Genomic DNA, 18,271 nt, shown 5'->3' on the forward strand with positions numbered 1-18,271 from the left:
TGAGCCTGTGTGTGTGTGTGTGTGTGTCAGTGTGTGTGAGAGCGCATAATGTGTGTTCTTGTTCTTGTGTGTGTGTGTGCATATATGTGGGGAGTAAATATATGTGAAGCTTAGGGGTTTTATGATTGTTACAACATAGGAGTTTATTAAAATGATTGGACAAACTTTCTACTTTACACCAAATCGACATTTTTTTAAGAGTGAACATTAAAGAGATGAAATCTCAAATGAACCATTAAATGGCTAAATTATAGAGTTAGTTTTTAAATTTTTGGTTTGTATGGCTACTATCCAGTTCTAGTAATTCAGTGTGAATATAAACCAGTGAGAGTAATCGATGTTGTAGATGTTTAGCTTTGTACTGAATTCTTAAAAGTGGATTTTTTTTTTTTTTTTGCTGATTCTCTCATCGTTCGAGCCACCCACATTATTTTTTTAAAAATCCACTGGCAACTTAAATCAAACATATTTTTCTTTTTTTTTATAATTGTCTGCCATACAAATGCAGGATAGATGGAAAGCAGGGGGGGCTTTAATAACTACCACTGTATTTCCTGGATTCTGGAGAGGAAAATGAGTTGCAGACTTTAATCCTAGAGGATTCTGGGGATGCTGTTACACGGTCCGATGCGTGTTCAGCGGGCCACTGATGTCACTGTATGTGTGTTTGTGTTTGTTTGTGTGTCTTTTATTTGGTTGGTGAAGGGGCTTAGTTTTAAATCCTGTTGGGGGACGACCACTTCTCCTCAATCAGTTCAAATAATTAAGGTGAAAAACAAGAATATACGGTATAACGCTTTATAATCAGGTCCTTAATAACCATTAATTAACAAGTAATAAGGCATTGTTCTCACTTAAGATCCGCTAGTTGCAAAAAGCATAGTTAACTTATAGTTAACTTATAATAGATGAGCAATAAAGTATAGGTAACACTTCACAAAAACCATCTAAGTGATGTTTATAGATGGTTTATAAACCAATTATTATTAACCATTTACAAAATTCTATACATATTTAATCTTTAAATGTTTTCAAGCAGTTTCTTAAAGGTATAAGAATCATTTTGAAATCATTTACATACTTAATATGGTGTTAAAAATGTTATAATGAGTGTAAAGCTATTAATAAACTAATAATTATGTTTGTTTATGGTAAAGTAATCTATTTGGCATTTATAAATTATAGTTCAACATTATTACATTTTCTATTCACCATTCTAAATGGCCTATATACGGTTTATAAATGATGATTAAACATTAATAAACTATCTATTTACCATCTATAAATGATGGTTATTGTAAAGTGTTACCCATGGGTGTTTGTAATGGCATTATTAACACTTATATAAGCTTATAAACACACAATAATGTTAATAAGCATCTTGTAAGGACTTACTTATTACTTATTACTTGTTAATTAATGGTTATTACAAGGACCTTAATATAAAGCGTAACCGAATATACAAATGAAACAAAATCAAGTAATTCATTGCCAATTGATTAAAATAACCTATAAATGTATGTGAAAATGTTATATACACATATATATTAATGTGCTGGGATGAGTTGAAGTGAAGTCCAGTCCAAAACTTAATCTGTTCACCTGACATGGACAAAATGAAAAGAGGTCATGTAGTAATGTATTAGACATTGTTCTGATGTAGTTTGTGTCAGTCTAGTTGTGATGCAGTAATTTCTCCTCTATAGTGCCTTTCACTGACACAGCCTGGCTTGACCAATCTACAGACACACAGGGAAGACAGCTGGCACAATAAAAAAAAGCTTAAATAGTAGTTGAATGTATCCGATTATACTAGACAACTGAGGAATGTATGGTTTTAATAATAATCCATAAGCACCTGAACTGCTTTTTATGTGAATCTGTTACATTATTGTAGCAGCTGCTGTATATCAGTTCACAGTGGGCTGTTTTATTCCCCAACAAAAACACAGAATATTTCATTCCAAACTCACATTTCAGCAGAAAAAGTCTTGTGTGTCTCTTTATTTGAGCAAGCCAGTTGCTGTCACGGTGTTTTTTTGTATCACTCATATTTCCACGTTACAAACGCCATTCACCTGTGATTTTTTATATGAATTTTACATCTAGCGGTGGTGCCTCAGAGCTGACACAGTCTATAGTCAACTTGTTTGCTGTGGTATTTTGTGATTATTATTATTGTGAAATGCCTCAGAAGCAGCGCTACTGCATTGGAAAAATAAAAAGCCCGACCGTTTTTTTTGCAGCTGTAGCACAAAAAATATTAACTTCTGAATGTCTTTTTGTTGCCTTGCAGTTTTGTACTTGCTCTGCTCCCTTTAAACTTAAAAAAAAAAAAATAGGGTTATAGAGGTTGCATAGTGCTGCAGTTCATGTAATGTGTGTTACTTGTAAAGCACCATATAGCTGCAATACAGGACAGAGACTGTTGCTAACAGCCTTGCCTCAAGATGAGAAATATTAATAGTCTGTGATGTCACATATCGATTAATCCTACTGTGTAAACTGTGGGCTGACGCAGGGTCAAAGCTCTGTTTAAATGCCTTCTTATCCTGTAATCTGTGAGTTTCTCTCGACACATTGGAACAAAGTGGATGGTGTGTCTGAAATCTCTTACTGCAACTGCTACAAAGGCATGGAGTGATAATGCACAACCACTTAATAACAGTACAAGCTTTCAGATATAGCCACTGATGCCTTTCGAAACAAAAACATCCTCTTAATGCAGTACTCGCCCTGTGTGCGCTCCGATAGGTGCAATAGGAATCCACTAAAGCTCTCCACTGTCCTTGCTGTGCACATTCAGAAACCCTACTGGGACTGATTTGATGTAAACAAGACTGAAACAACAATAAATCTCTTAAAAATAGCACAAGGAATGCTGCGTTTTAAAGCATTATGGTCCACTCTACATTTAGTCCCAAACGGTCACATTCCTTGTAAACAAACTATTGGAGCGTAGCATCCAAACCAGAATGTAAAACCAAGGAAATAGCGGACTTATCGGGTCCTGAAGTGCACTTCCCAGATAATGCTGAGGCATCAATCGTGGCGCTGACCAGTCCTGCCTTAAAATAACGCCTCTTTATTAATCCTTCCGGAGAGGAAAACTAAGAGCAATGTCATCATCAGAGAGTGAAACGGTGGAACGAGCAGAGATGTTTTGCAGGTGATTTTAATAACACAATCTCTATGGGAGAAGCACTTTCCTATCCTGTATACATCTTGATTCATTAAACATATTTAGACAATTCATTTTTGATTTAAACAAGTGACTTTTTTTTCCTTTTTATTTAAATACGCTGTGTTTTTATTTTGTGTAGGACCTGTCTTCTTCTTTTTTTTGTCATCTGGCACTTGTGTTGTCCTTCTGGAATTGTGTAAATAATGTTTGAGTAATCAAATAAACAGTTTTCGTGGGAGTTGGTGTTTTGATTTCCCTCATTAGAAGCTGATCTTAAAGAACAATGTTCAAAATATATATATATATATGTTTTTTTAATTCTCTTTTTATTGACAATAAAACTTCAGTTCTTACATATAATTAGCATATTTTTATTACAAACTATGGTATAGTTAGATAAATGGTTGGACAGGAGATGAAAAAATACAGTATATAAAATAAATGAGGTAAATAAAATCATATGTTTGCATATGTATTTATGCTGTTTACGGTACATTTTCAAAACCAAGATACTATTAAAAAAACAAATAAAATACAACAACAAAAATATTAATAATGCAAAAAAAAAGTTATAAAAATAATTATTAAATAAGAAATAAGAGTATATACAAAAATTAATAAGTAAGAGAAATGGTGAGACAGAATATGGAGAAATATTTATAATAAATAAGGTAAAATCATATGTGTTCATATGTATTAATGCTGTTTATACAGTACTTTTTCAAAGGCAAGATATTAATTAAAAAAACAAACAAGTAACATACAACAACAAATATAAATCATTATAATAATATATATAATAACAATGCAAAAAAGTTAATAATAATAATAACTAAATAAGAAATAAGAGTATGTACAAAAACTAATTAGTAAGAGAAATGATGAGACAGAAGATGGAGAAATATTTATAATAAATAAGGTAAAATCATATGTGTTCATATGTATTAATGCTGTTTATACGGTGCATTTTCAAAGCCAAGATATTAATTTAAAAAAACATAAATAACATACAACAACAATAATATATAATTATAATAATATATAGTATAATAATAATGCAAAAGTTATAATAATAATAATAATAATGATAATAATAATAATGATAATTGAATAAAAAATAAGATTATGTCCCAAAAAAAGTCTCTCAGCCTCATTTTGTATAATTCAAGTTGGTTGTGTTCTATGCAAGTTCCTTCATTTTCAGAAAGTGACAAAAAGGACAAAAAATAGTGGGAAAAAAATGTAAAAATGTGTATTTTTTAAAGTTAAATTTAATATAAATTAAGCTCTCCACTGGTTGAAAACACCTTCCTGTAAAGTTTGTGCAGCTGTGTGTGCCTCAGGCTCTCTCTCTTTGTTTTTGTGACTTTCTTTAGTGCCTACAAACTTTGTGAAAGGTAAGTAAACTCAGTGAAAACAAAAGACAAACAGGCTTCACAGGACATGACCTGAAATGTTTGATATGTCAGGTATTTATAGAAGGTAACTCCACTGCAAAGTTGGCGAGTTTGGAGAGTGATTGATGGTGACAGCTCCATAAAGATACACACCTGAGGCCCTCAGATGTAAAAGCTTCTTGCGAAACTTATACACACATTCATTCTCGTACATGTGCTCCTATTCATTTCATACCCACCAGCCGTTACCACCCACTCCAACTGTCAGTCATCTAATTAATCCCAGCACTGCAGGCGGCTGAGATGACTCGATAGTGACTCAGTAATTATGCTCATTTGATTCAAAGTGCATCAGACTAAATTATCTTTCATAGCTGAGAGACAATAAATTTAAGCTATGTCGGTGTGTGCATGCATGGTAAACAAAGTCGTAAAAATACCAGAGGTGATGGACACATTCACATCATTTACGTGGACTTTTTTTTTTTTTTTTTTTTTTTTACAATGAGAGCAGATGGTTAAAGTTTTAACAAGTCCAAGAGGAATCTGTGTCAACCTACTATTCCTGTTGGCTTGTTTGAGCCACTGGTCCCCAACTGGAGGATCAGGAAACCCCACACAGTCACAAGATAGAATCTGACTCAGGGATGGGCAACTGGAGGCCCGGGGCCCGCATACGGCCCGCACACTCACTTGAAGTGGCCCTCAACAACTACATGCATTTGAGCATGAAATCTTAAAAGTGCAGTGTAAAAATGCATAAAATTACTTCTTGCAATTAATGTTGATTTGCTGTTTTTGCACTAAAAAAATAGAAATCACAGTAAGTGGTTATTTTTAATTTGCTTGAAACCTTTTTTATTCTTATTTATACTGTCAACCCTCTGAAATCTTCGGCTGTTATGTCATTTAAAAATTCTGTTAAAAATCTTCACCATGCCATGTTGGTATCAGTTTTTTCAGCGTTACCTCACCTATAGGTCCTGGTGATTCATGTTTTAACTTTGACTTACTTGATAAAAATGTTGAACCCAAAAGAAACAAAGGAAAATATAAAATCTGATCTTGAAAATAATATTTTCATACACAGAATCTAAAATGTTGCAAATATGAATACAGGTTGCAAATATTACATATATAAAAGGTAAAATGAGGATAATCTCTAGTTCTATACTTTTATACTAAATATGTTTGACGTTATCTCCGGTTTTACTTTGCCGAATTTCATTTTAAAAAAAATCTAGTGTGGAGTTTCAAGCCAAAACTTTAGAGGGAAGCTGATGGAGAGACTCCACGTTGCTTCATTTATATGTCTTCACGTCATGAAGAAGTCATGTTCAGGTGGTTTCATGGACTCTAGAGGGTTAAACATGCATTTGAGCATGAAATATGTTAAGTTACTGCACTGTAAACATATTTAAAACTGCAGTTTCATCATATCTGGTTAAGTGCACGGTCCTATATGTGGCCCTGTGGTAGTGAACATGAAACATTGTGGCCCCCTGCAGCATTTAAGTTGCCCATCCCTGGTCTGACGAGTCATGAGATGCAGCAGCATGTCCAGGGAGTGGTGAGGCTTGTGATGCTTCAGCCACAAATGTCTCCTCAAGAGCTTTGAATATTTTCTCTCCAGTCTCTCTAACTGGAGACACACATCAATGGAGCAGAAGTTCTGTTGCTGGGGAAATATCACCATCTATTGGTCCATGCAGCTACTACTTCTATTACTACCACTACTTCTAATATTATTCCCTAAAGAAATATTGATTGATTGATTGATTGATTGATTGATTGATTGAACAACAACAACGCTCTTTGAACACTTATTATATTTATTTTTTTACAAAGCTTATTAAATCCCTTCTCCCTATGTTAATTTACTATATTCAGTTATATAACAATATATATATATATATATATATATATATATATATATATATATATATATATATATGTTTAGCCCAAATCTGAAAAATGACCATTTCCTGTTATTTTATCAACCAAATGACTCATAGATTAATTAAGAAAGTAATCAAAAGATGAATCAATGCTGGAAATATTAATTAGCTCATCTGCACGCTGGCAAGACAAACCAACTGGCATCCAAACTAAAAACCAACCAAAAAAGACACAACATTTTTAAAAAAGACACAAAATGACTGAAAAACACTACTTAAAAAGACACAAAATGACAAAAAGACACAAAATGACAAACAAATACACAGAAAAACCAAAAAAGACACACAATTATTTAAAAAAGACACAAAATGACCAAAAAAAAAAGACAAAATTATTTTGAGACACAAAATGACCAAAAAAGACACAGAATTACAAAAAAAGACACACCATTATTAAAAGAGACACAATTATTAAAAAAGACACAAATTTATTTTTAAAAAGACACAAAATTATTTTTAAAAAGACACTAAATTATTTAAAAAAGACACTAAATCATTAAAAAAAAGACACAAAATCATTGAAAAAGACACAAAATCACCAAAAAAAGTAATTAAAGGGACCTTCCACACACAACACGATAAAGTGCCATTTATATAAAACTCACATTAAACTTTCATATCAAGGTGGGGGCCACAAAATATCGTCACGAGGGCCGTATAACTTTGTCTTGTGCGTATTTACTCTATACATTACGGTACACACGGTTGTGCGCTCATACTCCAGTTATTACCGTATAAATCAGGAAGGCGCGTTGCTGGTCCTGAGACTTCTGCAGAGGAGGAAATGTGTGAGATTCTTGTAGCTTTATGAATCAGTGCACTGTGCAGGTATGAGGTGAGTCAACATGGCAGATTTGCCTCAAGCAATGTCTTTATTACCGTAAAACTATCTGGATGAGCTCGATTAAAAACGAGCACCTAATGATGTTTCCAGCTGATCTCGACGGTTTTATTTTGAAGGAACTGCAGACATTGTTCTAATAAAACCTTATTACTACTTTTTAAAATTTGTTTTATGTTTATTGTTATAATAAACATTCAATGATTGTTTACTTAAAAAGTGTTGCACGACGCATTCAAAGCTGTTGAATCAGCAGCCAGCATAACTAGGGACAGTTTGTTCAGTCAATAATTCGCTTTAAGAGGTAAAAGTCCAATAAGATGACTTAACCACAGCCACATCCAGTTTACCTTGATGAAATTATCTTTATTGGGACTTGCATAATTCTTTGCATTGTTGTATTCCTTATCTTAACCGCAAGATCTTTATATTGTGTTTGGAAAGAGGAACAATCGTCAATCTAGAGAGAGGAAATAAGTGATAACATCATGCATAAATGTCAGCTCTTATGGTATTGCATAGCTGTCAGTTACTTTTATTTTTTAGTATTATTTCAGTTAATCTATGGCAACATTATGTGACTACAGTTTTTCAAAATGTTAAAGTTTGCTGATTTCCTTTGATTTATATCAATGTGAACTTAATAAATTAGGGTTAGGGTTGTACTGCAAAAAAAATGGTGTGTCTAAAAACAAGATAAAAACACTAAATCTGAGGGAAATTATCTTGTTGCTTGGACAGATAATTTCACTTGACAACATTTCTTAAATTAAGATTATTAAATCTAGAAATAAGCATGTTGAACACTTAAAATAAGAAATTAACTCTTAAAACAAGATAAATTAAAGCTGCAAGCAGCGATGAACTGGCCGGAGCAGAGTGACCTGACAATTATTTGTTTCTTACCAAGACAATAAAAAACTTTAGATATATAAAGTATATATCTGTCCATGCAGTAAGATCATTTCCCTCAGATTTAGTGTTTTTATCTTGTTTTTAGACACCTCTTTTTTGCAGTGCAACCATCCAAAACCCTAATTTACTCAGTTCACATTGATATAAAAAAAAGGAAATCAGCAAACTTTCACAATTTGAAAAACTGGAGTCACATAATGTTGAATAAGATTAATGATTTAAAGGATTCTCTAAATTGGGTTCATAAATTGAGTAACAGTTTCAGCATTCTGTCATCAAATAAAAACAGCCAACATGACTTTTAGTCTTCCTCCCTCAGGTCCTCCCTGCTGGCACAGCTTCTCCTCCTCCTGTTGCTCCTGGCAGCAGGGAGAGACGTCTCCGGGGAGACGACAGACAGGAAGCCCAACATCGTCCTGATGATGGTGGACGACCTCGGCATCGGGGATATAGGCTGCTACGGTAATGACACCATAAGGTCAGTTTTATTAAATGTGGTTCTTCCTCTTTAGCTCAGGCGTTTTCTGCCTTCATTCTCTATTTTCTGACCTCAACTGCAGTATGTCAATATCAGTTCAGTTCAGTTCAGCTTTTTTTATTTCGAACATGTGCCAGTAACACAACAAAGGAAACTTGAAAGCAAACAAATCCAATGAGAATAATCAAAAAATAGCAATGGTCAAAACAAAAGCTATAATGTGAACGCAACATGTCCGAAAAGGAGTAGGATGAAGCATATGCTTATTAAAACCTACCCCTTCTCCACTACTCAATTAACTTTTTCTTTTTCTTTCCTAAACATACATATTTACATAATACATATTTACATAATATGCTGTTTCTTGTGTCACTCTGATGTGCGGCCTGGATTATAATGTGCATTTGTGTCATTATTTACTGTATAAGTCTCTGTTCTACCTATAACCAGTGGTGGAAAAAGTATTCAGATCCCTTACTTAAGTAAAAGTACTAATACCACACTGTAAAATTACTCCACTACAGTAAAAGTCCTGAATTCAAAACTAACTTAAGAAAAGTTAAAAAAAGTATCAGCATCAAAATGTACTTAAAGTATCAAAAGTAAAAGTACTCCTTATGCAGAATGGACCCACTCAGATTGTTTTATATATTCTAAAGATATTATTTAATTATTTGTATTGATGCATTTATGTAAGCAGCATTTTATCTATTTAATATGCTGTTATGAGGTTTAATTAAGAAAAAAAATCTTATCACTTTAAATTTGTCATGATTTTTATGTCAAATGTAACTAAAGCTGTCAGCTAAATGTAGTGGAGTAAAAAATAAAATATTTACTATTTACCTTAAAATGTAGTGAAGTAGGAGTATGAAGTCACATAAAATGGAAATACTCAAGTAAAGTACCTCAATACTTTGCTTAAGCACATTATTTAAGTATGCAGAATATCCCCACTCAGATATATATATATATATATATATATATGTTTTTTATTTGTATTAATGCATTTTCATTTTGTAAAGGTAAGGCTCATTTTAACTTCTTAACATACTGTATTGGGGTTTAATTAAAAAACATAAATCACTTTAAATTCATCATGTTTTTATGTTAAATCTCGACCTGAAAAGTTACTAAAGCTGTCAGCTAAATGTAGAGGTGTAAAGAAGTAAAATATTTCCCTCTAAATGTAGTGGGGTAGAAGTACAGAGTTAGATAAAAATGGAAATACTATAAAAAGAAACGAAGCAAAAAAAATCCTCAAAATTGTACTTGAGTAAATGTACTTAGTTCCATCCCATTGCTGCCTATAACCTTTACTACATATTTCCACCTGTTGTGTCCTGTAGGACTCCTCACATCGACCGACTGGCTTCTGAAGGGGTGAAGCTGACTCAGCACATTGCAGCTGCTCCTCTCTGCACGCCGAGTCGGGCCGCGTTCATGACGGGGCGGTACGCCTTCCGCTCAGGTAACTCTCTTATCTAATGTGAGTAAATAGCACCATCTTAGTAATATTTGCTCATGGTTGACAGGATGTTCTGTGTTTTTTTCTGTGTGTGTCTGTTGACTAGGCCTGGGCAGCACAGGCCGTGTGCAGGTGCTGCTGTTCCTGGGGGGTTCAGGGGGGCTGCCGCCCACTGAGACCACCTTTGCTAAGAGGCTGCAGCAGCAAGGATACACCACCGGCCTCGTGGGTAAGAAAATCTAATGGGATCCTTTATTCTCTGGTCCTCGCTGTGAAATGTCCTGTCCTGTTGAGTTTATTCTAACCTGCTCTCTAATGGTGAACAGCTTAATGAGGTATAACCTTCAATCGCAGAATCTGATTAAATTATTCTATATTATAGGAGGAAAAGTAAGTCGTTAGTTAAAATTAGAGCCTGACCGATATGGGATTTTTGAGACCGATGCCGATACTGATTTTAAGGAGAGAAAATTAATTGATAACTGATATGGCTGCAGATATAATCATTTTTGAGCTGGAATGAAAATAAACATTTTTTAATTCATTTTTAATTTTAAATTTTTTAAGAACAATGAAAAAATAGCTTTGTTAGAGCGATCTAAAAAAAACTGTTACATCTCCCTTTTTCAGAAATCTTCCTGCGTTTTTAATATGGGAGCCAATGAGGCTGTTGGTGCGTGTTGGTGGCGCATCTGTGCGTCCTACGCCCAAACTATAACTCTGACAGCTTTACCAGAGGATTGTGAGTGAGAAGACACATTTTCCTACCTTTCTATGTATAAATTATTTCTGTAGAGTGGAATTTGCGGCCTGGAGCGCAGTTTTCAAATTTATTTTTTGACAATTTTTTCTCTCCCTCTACACTCTGGCGATGATGTCACACACTGTGACACGAACATTCCATGCAATACACACCCATTATAATCTCAGAATTTCTCCAAAAATGATCATGGCCATTGAACAGGGATTGATAAAAAACTATATGACCTATCGAAACGTGGATTAATACACCGATACACAAGACTTGTGTCTACTGTTTAAAGTTTAAATGGAGTCTCTAGGTGAAATTATGCCGGAGAAGTAGATGTTTAAAAATCTGAAATTATTGTTCTTATTCGCTAATTTTTTTTCGGCCGTCCCATTCACTTCAATGCAAAATTTTGGGCAGTTTTTCGCAACTTACGTCGCGAAAAATTTGTATTCCGTAGAGAAAAGTAATAGCACACCGATCCTGATCAAACTGCAAAGCTGGTGAAGCTGTCAGAGTTATAGTTTTGGCGTAGGACGCACAGATGCGCCACCAACACGCACTCAAAGCCTCATTGGCTCCCATATTAAAAACGCAGGAAGATTTCTGAAAAAGGGAGATGTAACAGTTTTTTTAGATCGCTCTAACAAAGCTATTTTTTTATTTTTCTTAAAAAAAACATGTAGACGTTCAGGAAGAACTCAGGACGCTCAAAGTGAAGTCAGATCAATGATAGGTATTATGGTTTTGCAAAAAATGCTTTCTGTTCGAGGCCAGAAATTCCAGTCTGTCCACCTCTGGCTGCTGTCACTCTTCCGGAACATTCGACAGTTGGTATCAGTTAATTCTGTTGATTGCTTTGATCTGATCTGATTGCCTTTGATCTTTGATGTGATTACAGTTACAGATACACACACACACATGCGCGTAAACGTGCACACTCCTCACACATGCATACACATGCTTCAAACACACACACACACACACACACACACACAGGTAATTTTATGCGATTTTCGCTACACACACACACAAATGCGCGCGTAAACGTGCACAATCCTCCAGACACACGTTTCTCTCTCACACACACACACACACACACACACACACACACACACACTTTGAGGTTAAAGGGCATAGTTTGAAATCTCTGAAGAATCTCATCATAGTGTACACACACCGGCAGTAGCCCCTGTGGCCCTTTTTTAGAATTTCCCCAGAGGAAATTTTCTAGTTATTTTTGTTAGTGTAATGTCATGGTGATTCAGTAAACAGAATATAGCATTTGAAAGGCTGCCTTGTATTCATATTCCCCTTTGATTTTGAGTGTGTAGTACTACATATCGCTCTCTCTCTCTCTCTCTCTCTCTCTCTCTCTCTCTCTCTCTCTCTCTCTCTGTCTGTCTCTCTCTCTGTCTCTCTCTCTCTCTGTCTCTCTCTGCAGGAAAGTGGCACTTGGGTGTGAACTGTGAACACAGAGGAGACCACTGCCACCATCCCAACCAGCACGGCTTCAGCTACTTCTACGGTCTGCCCTTCACCCTGTTCAATGACTGTGTGCCCGGACACGGCAGTGATGTCATGGCAGATCTCCAGCACACACTTGGCAATCTGAGCGTGTTGCTGGTAGTTGCACTTTTCACTCTGGTAAGAATCAGTTTGTCTGTGAATCTGAAAAATGTGATAATAAGATGGCTGAGCTGGATAAATGTGTCACTAGAAACTGAATTTTAATTTGAAGTTCAGTTTCCAGTGACACATATTTCTGCTCATGTGTTTCCCCCAAAGCAAAATAATTAATGCGCAACCACTCAGACATGAGCCGCAGGGTTGAGAAAAAAAAAAAAAAAACTGGGAACAAAAGCTGCAGTTGTGAAAATCACAGTCACGCCAGCCAGAAACCTGTTTTTAAGGGAAAGCAAAGTAATGGTGAAACTGAAACCTTGGCGGTGGAAGGTATGAATAGGAACCAGCTGAGCCTCATTTAGAGCAACAAAAAAAAGCTTGAAAAGAGGAAAAATGAACCAAAACAAAATAGAGAACACATTATAGTTCCCAGTAGGAACACAGAAGTCTATAAACTATTTTTTGCTCAGTATGTATGAACAAAGAACACAATGTTCTACCTGTTTCACCCACGTTAATGAGGAACTCCTTTGGTGATGGTTTGTGGTGCCATCTAGTGGCAGAATGGAGAACTGCAGCCCCAAGAAGCTTCACAGCTCTGAATCAGTAAGTGCTGCATATTAAATAAGAAATATCAGAGATTGATTCACATATTTATATATTTTTCACACCCTACCTCATGACTTTTAATAAAAATATTATTTGCTATAATAATACTCATAATAATAATAATACATTGGCACACTTCTCTAATGTTATAATCGTTAATAATAATAATTCTAATAATTCGAATAATCTTTATTTATAGAGCACTTTTCAAAACACATGTTACAAAGTGCTTTACAAAGGCAAGTTAAAAAAAGACAAAACAGATAAAAATAATAAGAAAATGAAATAGTTCTGTACAATTAAAAGAAAGTTCAAGGGAAGGTAAAGTTCAGGTAAAATCAAGAAAGGCTCTCCAATAAAAGTAAGTTTTAAGAAGAGAGCGTGGATATTTACTATATTTACAGTTTGAACATTAATATTTATATATATATATATATATATTGGGATTTTTGGGTTTCTGACATTTTTGGATAATTAAAAATGCTTTGGGTCAAACTAGCCCATGAACATTATTGCTAATCCTGAGAAAGGAACATAACAGGAGTGTTAAATGGACATATTTTACCCTCATTGGAAATATATATGTAAGGACAAACAGACATTTTCTCTACATGTTTTTTATTGAAATTTTGTTGTTTTTATTTACACCTCAAAAGTCATTTTTTAGGTGTTTTCTGTACATTGAGTAACTATATTGAAATGTTTGAACCCAGGCAGATTTATATATACTGTATCTGTGTTCACTTGGTGTTTGCACTTTGTTTCTAAACGTGTTTGTGTGTGTGTGTGTGTGTGTGTGTCTCCAGGTGTGTGTCCGTGTGTGTGGCCTGCTTGAAGTCAGCCTGTGGCTGTTGGCAGGCCTGTTTTCTCTCTGTATGATAGCAGTGGCTGTGTGGTTTATTCCCTTTAAACTCCTGCCGACTTGGAACTGCATCATCATGAGGAACCAAGACGTGATCGAACAGCCGATGGCGGTGGAGACGCTGCCCCAGAGGCTGCTGGGAGAAGCACAAAACTTTATCAAGAGGTATGTGTTTTTGTGTATTTTTTTCTTAACAGTTGTTCTGAAAACAGAGAAGTACAACATATACCTCTGAGGATTTACTGCAGCAGGGCAGTGTATGTTATTGACCTGAAATAAACTACAGCCTCCATGTTTCTCTGTCAGAAAAAAACAAGTCAATGTGGAGCTCATTGATGTGCTGCTGGTCGATGTTGTTTGTATTTGGATATCAGTGTTGTATGATATTACACCTAGGATTAAGCTATGTAGACAGAAGGAAATTGCTTAGTTTCACTAAGCCCAACTGATACAACAACAACAACAACATACTATACACAGTATCTCACAAAAGCATCCAAACGTATCTCCTCTTCTCTTCAGGAACGCTGATCATCCATTCCTCCTCCTCTTCTCGTTGGCCCACATACACACTCCTCTCTTTGAAAACCCCGCCTTTGCTGGGAAAAGTCTCCACGGTCGATACGGTGACAACCTAGAAGAAGTGGACTGGATGATCGGTGAGTGTATTCCCATGCAGTCACCCTGTCGCTGGGTTTAAAGAGCATGTTTTCATTCAAATATCACAAAAATTTATTTTGAAAAAAGAAGTCATGATTTGGAGCTTTTGGAGACTCCAGAGGGTTAAGCATGAGGAAAGTCAGAGCAATCCTACTGTCTCCACCTGAACCATCTCTAATCTATATTGATATGTTTTCTAGGTAAAATCACAGAGACGGTGGACTCCCTCGGCCTCGCCAGCAACACTCTGATGTACTTTACATCCGACCACGGCGGACATCTAGAGGACGGCGACTCCATCGTGGGACAGAAAGGAGGCTGGAACGGCATCTATAAAGGTAAACATCATCTCAAGATTGCATTTATTTTTCATTTATGCACATAAATGAACTGTTTTAATAAAACTACTTGTGACATGTCATCTTTGACTTTGACTGAACACATATATATATATATATATATATATATATATTTGGTTCATATCGCCCAGCCCTAATTCATACTGAACCAAAATCACTTGGTTCAGTATGTACTCCATTTGGTGTTAAAATAGCATATAACTATTCTCTTTTTTTCCTGCATTTTCAGCAAAATTGTAGATATTTGTCTTGTTTAATCAAGACTTGTTTAATCTCAATGACTCACCTATAGGTGGGAAGGCTATGGGGGGCTGGGAGGGGGGGATCAGGGTGCCTGGGATTTTCCGCTGGCCCGGCAGACTGGCTGCTGGGAGGGTGGTGGACGAACCCACCAGCCTCATGGACCTGTACCCAACACTGAAATATCTGGCCCAGGACACACAGCCAGACAGGTAAATATTATTGCATGGCTGCTTTCTTTGTATTGTGTGTTCTCTCTCATACACTGAGTCATATTTGTTCCTAGAGTTTTATTCTCGGAAAGGTTGAAAAGCCTCTGTATTTATTGAGTAAATAGTCACCAAACCATTGTTTACAGTTACAAACAGAGAGTAGAAAGGACCATGCAGTTACTCTAAACCTGAGCTTAGTAATTCAGGTGTTTTTATAGCCAGATGATTACAGTATTGGTCAACAACAGCTGAACACTGATTTAGCTAATTTTGCATTGCAGGTGACTTATGTACTATCTCATTGTTTTTCATTATATCTTGTGTACTTATTATTGAGCCTGGCTAGGGCTGGGCGATATATCGATATAAAAAGATATGTTGATATATTTTTAAATGTGATATGGAATTGGACCATATTACATTTATCGATAAAGTTCAAATTTGAGCTGTGATCCTTGATCCAGGCAAGCTGCTTTTTATATAAATGCTGCCCTTTCTAGGGTTTGTCGTATTTAGTTCTTCTTTTCTCATATAAATATATTTATTTCAGAAAAAGATTGGTCTATTTTATTTCATAGGCTATTTTTTTAAAGATTTATTTATTTTTTTAAAATTTGCACTTCATGGAGCTTTGTGACATGTCATATTTGACTTTTGCTGAACATTTGCTCTCACTTTGCGATAAAAATATCGGGATATACTGTATATCGTATATCGATATTCAGCCTAAATATATCAGGAGATATATTATATATATATAAATAAGACTTTTGTCGCCCAGCCCTAATTCTGACACATCGAGATTGTGCTCTTCTTTTCCCAATATATTTACTTTTCTTAAAACTCTCATTATAACAGGATCATTTTTTAAGTACATTGTATGTAGTATAATGCTTTCCCCTTTTCTCTCTCTTGCAGACAGTCAGATGGCTTTAACCTCATGCCGCTGTTGGAGGGGAAGGCAGAGCGGTCAGAGCATGAATTCATGTTTCATTACTGTGGAATCTACCTGAACGCAGCACGCTGGCACCCACCTGGAAGTAAGTTCACACATGTGGTCAAAGAGATGCAGTTAGTCATTGTTTTTCCCAGAGAGTTTAGGAGATTTTGTTTGTGTTTCCAAGAAAATTTGCAGAATTTCCCCCATAGTGCAATACTAAAAAGCAAGCAGACTGGGCTATTTAATTAGTAAGGTGCAAGACGAATTATATCTAATGACACACATAAACACAAGCCTACTTTTTGTGATGATAGAAAAGAGCGTTTAAAATAAAACTTTTTTTTGATGGTACTGAATGTTCGTTTGTTCTGATAATTGCACTCAAACTTTAACATTTAATCTAATATAAAAAGAGTATCTGAGATTATCAGAGGGAAAAAAACGCAGTCTGTTTAAAAAAGATTTAAGATTTCCTTAACGATTTATCAAACTTATATTTCTTGCAAATGGCCAGTTAACCCATTAACGATCATGTAAGTTCGGTGGAAATGACAGTAAAACATGCAGGTAAAATCTGTAGGAAAAAAAAGATTTCATTGAGCTTCCCCCTGTGTGTTTCCATCCAGGTGACTCCATCTTTAAGGTGCATTTTTTCACTCCCAACTTCTCTCCTCCTGGAGCCGGTGGATGCTACGACACCAAGGTCTGTCTGTGTCACGGGGAACATGTGACGCATCACAGCCCGCCGCTGCTCTACGACCTCTTCCACGACCCCTCAGAGTCCCGCCCCCTGACTCCTGACACTGAGCCACGATACGCTGAAATACTCCAACAGACCGCCGAAGCTGTCGAGAGGCATCAGCGTAACCAGACCAACAACCTGCTGTCTGACGATCCTCAGTCACACCTCGCTGCAGAAACACGTGGCGTTCAAAGCCAGATGACGTGGGACAAGATCCTGTGGAGACCCTGGCTGCAGCCCTGCTGCGGGACTTTTCCATTCTGCGGCTGCAAAGAGGACACAACACATATTTAATGGACAAACTCAGCAGGCGGACAGGTTGGTGAAGCTCCTCATGACTCCACAGCAACGTTTCACTAGACTTCAAAATACACGGTCGCCCATAAAGTTAGAATAAAATATTTTTTACCTCTTTTCATGAAATGATTGTGACAATATGAGTGTTGGAAGAAGTATTCACATCTCTTACCTAAGTAAAAGTACTAATACTACACTGTGAAATGACTCCAGTACAAGTAAAAGTAGCAGCATTTAATTACTTAATATACTGTTATGAGGTTTCATTTTTTTTTAAATGTCTCATGACTTTAAATGTGTCATGTTTTTTATGTTAAATCTTTACTTGAACGTGAGTAAAGCTGTCAGCTAAATGTAGTGGAATAAAAAGTAAAATATCTGCCTTAAAATGTAGTGGAGTAGAAGTATAAATTTACAAATATGGAAATACTCAGGTAAAGTACAAGTGCCTAAAAGTTGTACTTAAGTACAGTACTTGAGTAAATGTACTTAGTTACTCTCCACCACTACAGATAAAGTGTATATCTTCTCAAACTTTCCAACTTTCCAACTTTATGGGGGACCGGGTAGTTCAGGGTGCTTTCAGGAGCTTTAAACCATTTCAAGTTTTCAAAGTATTTCAAAGATATAACATGAAGAGAAGTTTAGACCTAGTGACCAAAAACACAACCTCCCTGGTGGAGGTATTAATTACAAAGAAGTCATCAAAAATTAACTGAAAAAATGACTGAAACT

The 18,271-nt window shown here is 35.7% G+C and overlaps 1 protein-coding gene across 1 annotated transcript; it reads left to right on the forward strand.

The window, feature by feature from the left end:
* The first annotated feature begins 7,266 nt into the window (after positions 1 to 7,266).
* On the forward strand, positions 7,267 to 18,062 carry arsh (arylsulfatase H). The gene is made up of 11 exons (XM_059342935.1): positions 7,267 to 7,374; positions 8,615 to 8,773; positions 10,123 to 10,244; positions 10,348 to 10,470; positions 12,434 to 12,636; positions 14,031 to 14,251; positions 14,609 to 14,745; positions 14,947 to 15,084; positions 15,398 to 15,557; positions 16,476 to 16,597; positions 17,124 to 18,062. The coding sequence occupies exons 1-11, from the start codon at positions 7,370 to 7,372 to the stop codon at positions 17,531 to 17,533; spliced, it is 1,800 nt and encodes a 599-aa protein (XP_059198918.1). The 5' UTR covers positions 7,267 to 7,369; the 3' UTR covers positions 17,534 to 18,062.
* The last annotated feature ends 209 nt before the right edge of the window (positions 18,063 to 18,271 follow it).

The sequence above is a fragment of the Centropristis striata genome, chromosome 10 (assembly GCF_030273125.1).
Source record: "Centropristis striata isolate RG_2023a ecotype Rhode Island chromosome 10, C.striata_1.0, whole genome shotgun sequence".
Taxonomy (NCBI): domain Eukaryota; kingdom Metazoa; phylum Chordata; class Actinopteri; order Perciformes; family Serranidae; genus Centropristis; species Centropristis striata.

Excerpts from the sequence above, each read along its gene's own strand:
- arsh (XM_059342935.1), top strand. Across the intron at positions 12,637-14,030 it reads TAGTTGCACTTTTCACTCTG|GTGTGTGTCCGTGTGTGTGG; the intron begins GTAAGAATCAGT and ends GTGTGTCTCCAG. Across the intron at positions 14,746-14,946 it reads AGAAGTGGACTGGATGATCG|GTAAAATCACAGAGACGGTG; the intron begins GTGAGTGTATTC and ends TATGTTTTCTAG.